The following is a 7779-nucleotide window of genomic DNA, read 5'->3' on the forward strand; positions in this document are numbered from 1 at the left end:
ATGTATGTATGTATGCATGCTCTTGTATAGCCTAGTCTACATTTAGGCACCATCTACATACCTGTTTAATTTATTACAGCAAATGAATGCAGAATGTTAAGTTAGTCAGAATATAGCATATATAATATCATCAAATAATTTAGTTTAGGCTATGCCTTGTTGCCTAGACCTGCCAACAAATGCATGTTAGAAGAAAACAAAACACCCCCCACTTTTTTTTTAGCCCGGTACCTTACCTCAATAAAGCCGTCTCTCTCTCTCTCCATCTATAGAGAATAGAGAGCTTTGGATACCTTCCTAGGAGAGCTATTTCTTGTTTTTCACTTATTTACACTAGCTAGACTATTATCCATAGCCAATTAAATATTCCTTTATCTTTCCCTCAAGTAAATGTAGCTAAAGTGAAGCAAGTAAAAGTCATAAACAACTTACAATTTTACTCTGTATCCCTCACTGTGTGCGGCACATAGACTGTATATTATAGGCCAACAGTCTATGCAAGTCCAGACCAAAGATTTGCGACGAGACAAGATAAATCTCGCAGCTACTTGCAACTATAGACTGCATTTTAACATTCTATACTTGCAATAACAGATTCTATATTAACAGTCTATGCTTGCAACACACCGGTCTGCAGCATTCAGAAAGCTGCCAGTTTAAACCAATGAGAAGAAACAAGACGTATTATGTATTATCTTCATAGCCATTGACTCTTTGTACTTCTGTCTAACGTTCGACTTTCCGTTTTTTTTGTAGCTGGATATATTATTTCTCGTTTCTAGTTATGAATTTGGATAACGTTAATGATAGTGAGATACTTGCTACAGTTGCATTTTGAGTGATGAATCGGAGAAAACAACATTTTATTTCTCTGATTTACTGCTTTGTTTTAATGCTGCCTGGAGCTCTCTCTCTCTCTTCAGTAACTCTCTACCTCGCTCGTCCACATACCGTTACCGTGCCAGCGGCCGCACGTCAGCCTGTCTCTAAAACAGGTCATTTCCACCAGTTGACAGTTTGTGAAATAAAAATAAAACAGACTGCAGTGCACAACAACACCAACAGATGGTGAAGGAAGATTGATTCCACGTAGTGTGTGATTGAATCATAATTTTTCTTATATTATTTGGGGGGGGGCTTAGGAACATTTTGGGGTAGCTTCAGCCCCCCTAAAATAGGCCTAACGACGCCCATGGTTGTAAAAATAGGCACCTTTTGTTGGTGATTTGGGGAGGCCTCCTATCGTCCTACAGGATCTAATCAGTTGGGCTATATAGGGAGGGCTCTGGGCTGGAATAACAACACTATAGGAATGTTGTTTGTTCTGCGGAAACCTTGAACCTCCATACATCACAAACAGATCATGTTCAAATTAACACATACATTTTTACTTTGATGGTTCAGCTGCATGTTGGAGACACTTCACAGCTTATTGAGTAAAACATAAACCAAGTCTTTATCGAACGTTTTTCTTTATCTTGACAAGAAACATTTAATGATTACTTCAAACATTGTAAACTTGGAGATAAAATGTATCAACACTAAAGCATCGCAATCATACTGGACAGAAGTCACACTTACCATGAATTAGTGAGTTCCTAAAAACAGGCCAGACAGAGCAGTCATGGTGTGAGGTAATAGGTTGCTGGAGGATAGCAGGCTGGTTGATGGAGTGACTGACTGATGGACTGTCTGGGCGTCTTGTTGGCAAATAGACCGGCTGTTTGGCTCGCTGGAGAGGAGGTTTTTTCAGCACAGGGAAGAGAGGTTACTGGTCTCACCATCCCTGACCGACGGACACAGAAAGGGACACAAGGTTTTGAGGTGAAATGTAACTTCTTCCTCTCTTTGTTTCCTTATTTCCCTCAATGTCGCCTCCTAGGCTTCCTTGGATGTTGGTGAAAGGGTCATTTATGGACTTGAGAGTACAGTTAAATGAAAGTACAGCATCTGAAAAACACATATGGCAAACAGTCAAAATCACAACAGAATAAGTTTATCCACCAAGTAGAATACAGGTGCAGTATTTTATCTTTGGTGACAACAGAACGGAAAAAAAATTAAAGCAAAATTGCATAATGGCAAATGTTGAAGTAAGAGCAGAACCTAATTTTAATACACTACATACTGTATTACCCAACACATACATACACACATGCATAATCTAGTATTGGCTAATTTTGGCCGACTCGACTTGTTGAATTGGCCAGTGGGCAGTCGGACTCTATGAGTTCTAGCCCTCGACTAGCAAATCAGTGCATGAGAAAAACGGAGCTGAAAACGCCAGTATCTTCTTCTTACTAGCCATCGTATTGTATTTCATTCAGTGGGTAATGACGACAACGATCCTTCTGGACTACTATCAACACTCTCTGATGAAAACAATGACTGACGACAGTGTGCTATGTGTTTACTAGGTCTAGACAGATGTTCCATCATTTCCAGGTTTTTATATTTTGGGCGACAATACAGATTAGCGCCGCCTGCTGTTATAGAGACATATTACTTTTATTTGAGGAATTATGGTATACATCAAAGAAATAAGCACTGACTCTAGCCATGTAGCTCTATAAGAAAAATCAGGATATCACTCTGTCTTCAGGGATTCTTAAAGTGTTGGTTAACTCTGTCTCTGCAAACACTAGTAGGCCTACCATTCAATGTTTAATGAAGAACACATCTTCAAGTTAAACAGAGCTCAACAGTCCGGACAGTTCCGGAAGTAAAAATACAATGCAAGTTCTCTATTGACAATTGGAGCATACGCCATAAAATTGTAACCGTCGATGGTAGACTTAAAATCAGCTACCACATGACTAAGTGATTGTGTATGCTCATATAGATGCCAAAAGTTCATGGGGCACAAAACTTGTTTTGAGATAATTGTCTTTTATTCGCAACGTCTTGGATAAGTACTTCATTACCCACAATCCTGAACAATCCCACAGTGATGCCTCTGATTGTTTGAGCCATAGACAGTGAAAGAAGTGGACCAACAGATCCCGTTGTTCTGGACGGAAACAAGGTGAAGGAAAATAGAAGCACGTTTCTGGTGATGGCTGAGCGTTACTGCGCAGCCTCCAACTGAGCTTGACGACGTGGTTGTGACGTAGGCAACGTGTCTTTAAGTTGTAAGTCTTCTGGTAGCTGTGCCAAGAGAAATCTCAATCATTCCCAATCAGCAGAATCGGAGGGCGTAGGTACATGTTAGGAGATTACATAGGCACAGGCTAATTATTGCTAACTAACACGCTAGTTAACATTAGTAATTAAACCTAAAACAGCTGATGGAAGTCCAAACTGTCTGCGTGATTCTCCTGACAGTATGATGATTTGTTGACTATGCGACGGTAAGTCGCGGTGTTAAGACGCAATCATTAGCCTATTTTTACAAAAACTTCTGCTACGGAGCCACAACATGAGGTACAAGGTAATGGAGCCTTTTATACATTGTCGTGTTTCTTTAGACATAAACAACGGACAAATACAGTCTTGCGACGTTTCAGATGTAAAGTTGTTTACTGTCAAAGTGGCGCCAAAATGAATGGCAGTCAATGGGATGCTAATGGCAGGTGATGACTTCGCAGCCATAAAATGGCGCCATGGGAGATATGCTTAGAGATGTGAGGCTTACCCCCTTGGGTGGAACGCATGCTGGTGAGGAGGGGGAGCTGTTGGTACCCAATCTGTGCGCATGCGCAAGATGTTAATCATGTTTTACGAGGATTTATTTATGACTGCATGAATCACCATCTGTTCCCACGCTTCTGCCGATAGTCTCCACCGGAAAGCTAACGTTAGTTTAGCTAACAGCTAATTGAGCTTACTGCTAGCAAACAGCTTTATTCAGTCTAAAATAATGTTAACTCAAACTAAACACAGGGAAAAGAAAGCTATAGCTGTCATAACACCTGTTATATATTTTTACGGTTATTTTCAGGATTTATTTTTTAAATAATTTTAAAGTTATTTCATGCTGTCTCAGCTAGAGAAATAAAAAATAAAAGTTAGCCAAATTAGCTGTTAGTTAAACAAACAGTAGCTTCCTCAATTTAGTGGTGAGCAGTAGTTCATAAGATGAGTAGTTCCTTCGCTCAATAATGAAAATATACACACACAGTCTTGTACCTTTGACATTTTTTTAATTTTCTGTTTGCTTTTTCACTCAAAATTATATGTTATATGCTAGGTGGGAAATTAGCACCCAACACCAGCCAATGGCAGGCACTTTTTCAAAGTAGCAGGTGAATTTCCTTGTATACCAGCCACAGTGGCGGGCTAGTCCGTGACATCGGTTTTTAAAAATGTGGCAACGTATCCCCGGTGTTAAGAGGCCCGCTGCCGAGTCAGCAGTGGCAACTGTTGAGGGCAAAGTAAAGAAAAAGAGAAGGTACTTTGTGGCAAAGGAAAAAACAAGGAAATGGTTAGCCTACTAGGTTGGGCGATGTCCCCTAAATTGGCAGTTGATCAGACATACATTCAAATGCCCTTTGTAAATAGACAGTATTACATGCTGCCGCTGGTAGGGGCAGTACATTACAACTTGACCTACTTTCACTAAACTACGGTGCCGTAAAGTCTAGACTCAATCAGAGCTCCGTGATCTGCATAACGACAGTAGGCTACAGAGGAACGTTTGCATTTAACAGAGCAACAGTCATAATCTAATATCCCATCATTACTGAGATTAAACTACATTCCGGGTTATATTTGCACTGAATGACGCATCTCATAAACAGAAACATAACTCACATGAACAGATGTGCAATATTAGCTCACACATAAATAGCACCCTTGTGAATTAGCCTACTGTTGCAAACGTAAATAAATCCTACATAAAATCGTCATCAGACTTACTTATTGATGCACGCACAAAGTAGTATCCACAAAGATAATCCAATGAGGGGATAAAGGAAAGTGTGATGGCATTTCACGATAACACATTTCCTCTTGCCCAAGCCTGTGTCCAAGCCGAGGCGCAGAACGTGGCGGCGTGGCATCACGATGGACGATGATATGATGTCGTCCATTGGGACAAACCCTATAGCCTACTTAGACAACCAGTCCATGCACTGTACTCACTGTTGAACGTACTCGTCTTCAGAAAAAACAAACAATTTGTTCGTTTGTACGAGGAACAACTAACCTTAAATTAGAGTCCAAGTCTCATATCAAGTGCACTGCCATACAGCTGGTAAAGATGGGACCCCAGGAGCAGAGTGTGGCAATTACATTTTTTTACATCACTTTTTATTTACTTATTTATTAATAAAATATGTATTATTAATACAACATGGTGTATTGAAGCAATTCAAAATATGCTAGTGCACTTCTTTTTATAAATTTGAATTCCGGAAACAGGTTTCTGGTAAAAAATATATATTTGGGAATGAATGGGAAATTTACCTCCGGAAGCTAAGGTCTCTTGGAGGGGGGATGGGGGGGGGGGGGGGGGGGGGGGGGGGGACTGTTGAACTCTATATCTCCACCTTACAAGCATATATGAGATAAATCTCAAATATGTTGATAAGACAGCTGGTGTTGTGTGAAACCTCTCTGATTGAAGAGTCATAATGCTGAATGAGAGGAATCAGTATAGTCTTTCAGGACGTAATGGCAACATAACCCGAGCTCCTCTCACTCAAGAGGTCAAAACTACAACACAGCTACACTGGTAAAAGAACAACTTTATTGTCAGACCAACGCGTTTGTGGCCTTCATCATCAGGGCCATCCTCCTCTGACTCCACAACACACCCATGGGAAACTGCAGTGTGGGTGCTCCCTCAGCTGTGCACGACACGAGCTCTTTCCAGGGACAGTAGAGGAATAAAAAGGTTCAAATAAGTCTCGGAAGTGCCAATATGAACTTTAGAGTGAAGAAGGTGGATGCATGGAGTGAGCTGTCGCAGCACTGGATCTGTTGCATCTGCTTGAAGGCCTGTGCATATCTCTAGATAACAAGTAAGGCAGGCTCATTGGACCCTGCTTTCTCCCTCTGTGCACTAGCTGTGTTTGGCTAGCTGCTGGACTGGGTGTTTTGCATGGTTTCTCTTGCAGCTGACCGACAGTGTCTGAGACCAGCCGCTGCAGCTCCAACCAGCCGGGAGAGGAGATCCCCTCCCAGCTGACACCACGGGGTGACAACGTGATTAGAGAGAGTCCTGCACAGTGCTGACTGTCGCACCGACATTTTACAGAAATCAAACGCCACCCACTTTGTACTTGCTAGCTTTAGCCGACAGCCTGAGATCCGCTATCTCTCAACAGCGAGAGGAGGAGGTGGCAGCTGAGCAGCAGCTAGCGCCGTGCTAGCGTCAGCTAGCCAGTCCGTGTGGAGCATTAGCGCAGAATAATCAGCACCTTACCTCTTTATGATGGGCTGTCAGTGTCCTAGGGTGATGGGTGTGAACACGCAATGTCCCGATGCTTATTTAGCGACATTTTAAAAGGGAATCCTGCAATGTAATGTCCATCGCCGCTGTTTTTATGCCATCCGCCCCACTTCAGCACCGAACGCCGCCGAGCCCCTGGATGCACTGCGCAGGCGCGCTGTCACCGCCGCTCTGTGGCTGCAGTCTGTGAGAAGATGCACTGCTGAGGCTCCACATACGGTTTATAATGCACAGGTCACATCGCATCTCTGCTGCACAACAACTGCAAAACACAAGCTACTCATTGTAAAACGGTGCTACATTTCCAAGGCACAAATCCTTAAATATAGTCTGTCTGAGAGAAAGAGAATCACAGTTGGTATTAGAAGGCTACTATTCATAAAGAGGATGTATCCTCAGGTTATAAACCAGTTAATAACCAATTATAAAGAAAACCTCTATAAACTCACAAACACAACCTTCTGTATTACATCAATAGTCACTTCAGTTGTTTCTTCTACTTATTATTATTTTTTTTATTTTTTTTTTACAGTTTTTTAGTATGTCACCTTTGTCTAAGTTTAGAATGTCTCTCCTCATATCTTCTTCTTTGTTGGCTGTATTGTTATAGTTTGCATTAATAATTACCCTGTCATATTGTATGGTGTTGTATAACATGCAGTATAATGGTCATATAGTGCATTATATACAGTAGACATTTGTGGTAGTTATCTATGAGTTAGTGGACATAACCAAATCATCTGCATAATTTTGATCTGAGGTCAAGCAGCAAGGCCTGTAAATGTGTGTTTTTCATAGCGGCAGGAATTCATACTCAAGAATTGAGACAGCTAAATGTATATTTGAAACTAATGTTACCAATTCCTGACCTGCAAATTATTGCTAATTTAAGTTGTGACTCCATACATCAATTCTTTAATTTGTTCACTTATCTGTTTTCACAAGGTGAACCAGACCATATTTTCCAGACTATATTATACCTTTCTGTAGCTTATACAGTAGAAGTCACATTTTTAAGAATTCATCATTTTTGCTGAGAACATTTGAGTAATTGCATCTCAGTTTGTTTTTTTTTTTAAGTGTTTCACACATGGGCGTCAACAGTGTGAGAGTTTCCACCAGTGAGCCTCATTTGTAGTGATGATTATTCAAACTATTTTCCTACCGTTAACACAGGGGGGCACCAAAACTCTGCTCTCTCTCTCTCTCGCTCTCTCTCTCTATCACACACACACACACCTATCACAAGGGGCAATATCTGTAAAACTGAATTGCCCCTTGGGGACTAATAAAGTAATCTGAATCGGAACACACACACACACACACACACACACACACACACACACACACACACACACACACACCATACGCCACGCACACACACA

The 7779-nt window shown here is 41.2% G+C and overlaps 1 protein-coding gene across 4 annotated transcripts in view; it reads right to left on the reverse strand.

Moving 5' to 3' along the window:
* rgs17 (regulator of G protein signaling 17) overlaps nt 1–6554 on the reverse strand; it is a 25144-nt gene extending 18590 nt beyond the window's left edge. Inside the window, exons 1-2 of one of the 4 annotated variants that reach the window (XM_032540996.1) lie at nt 6368–6554; nt 1582–1950 (exon numbers count right to left, since the gene is read on the reverse strand). In XM_032540996.1, coding sequence (XP_032396887.1) covers nt 1582–1584 — 3 coding nt within the window. In that variant the 5' untranslated portion in view covers nt 1585–1950; nt 6368–6554. The remainder of the gene's footprint in view (nt 1–1581; nt 1951–6367) is intronic. The other 3 variants (XM_032540998.1, XM_032540997.1, XM_032540999.1) reach the window with 3 other exon arrangements.
* Between the last annotated feature and the right edge of the window lie 1225 nt (nt 6555–7779).

Source organism: Etheostoma spectabile, chromosome 17 (assembly GCF_008692095.1).
Source record: "Etheostoma spectabile isolate EspeVRDwgs_2016 chromosome 17, UIUC_Espe_1.0, whole genome shotgun sequence".
In the NCBI taxonomy this organism is placed as follows: domain Eukaryota; kingdom Metazoa; phylum Chordata; class Actinopteri; order Perciformes; family Percidae; genus Etheostoma; species Etheostoma spectabile.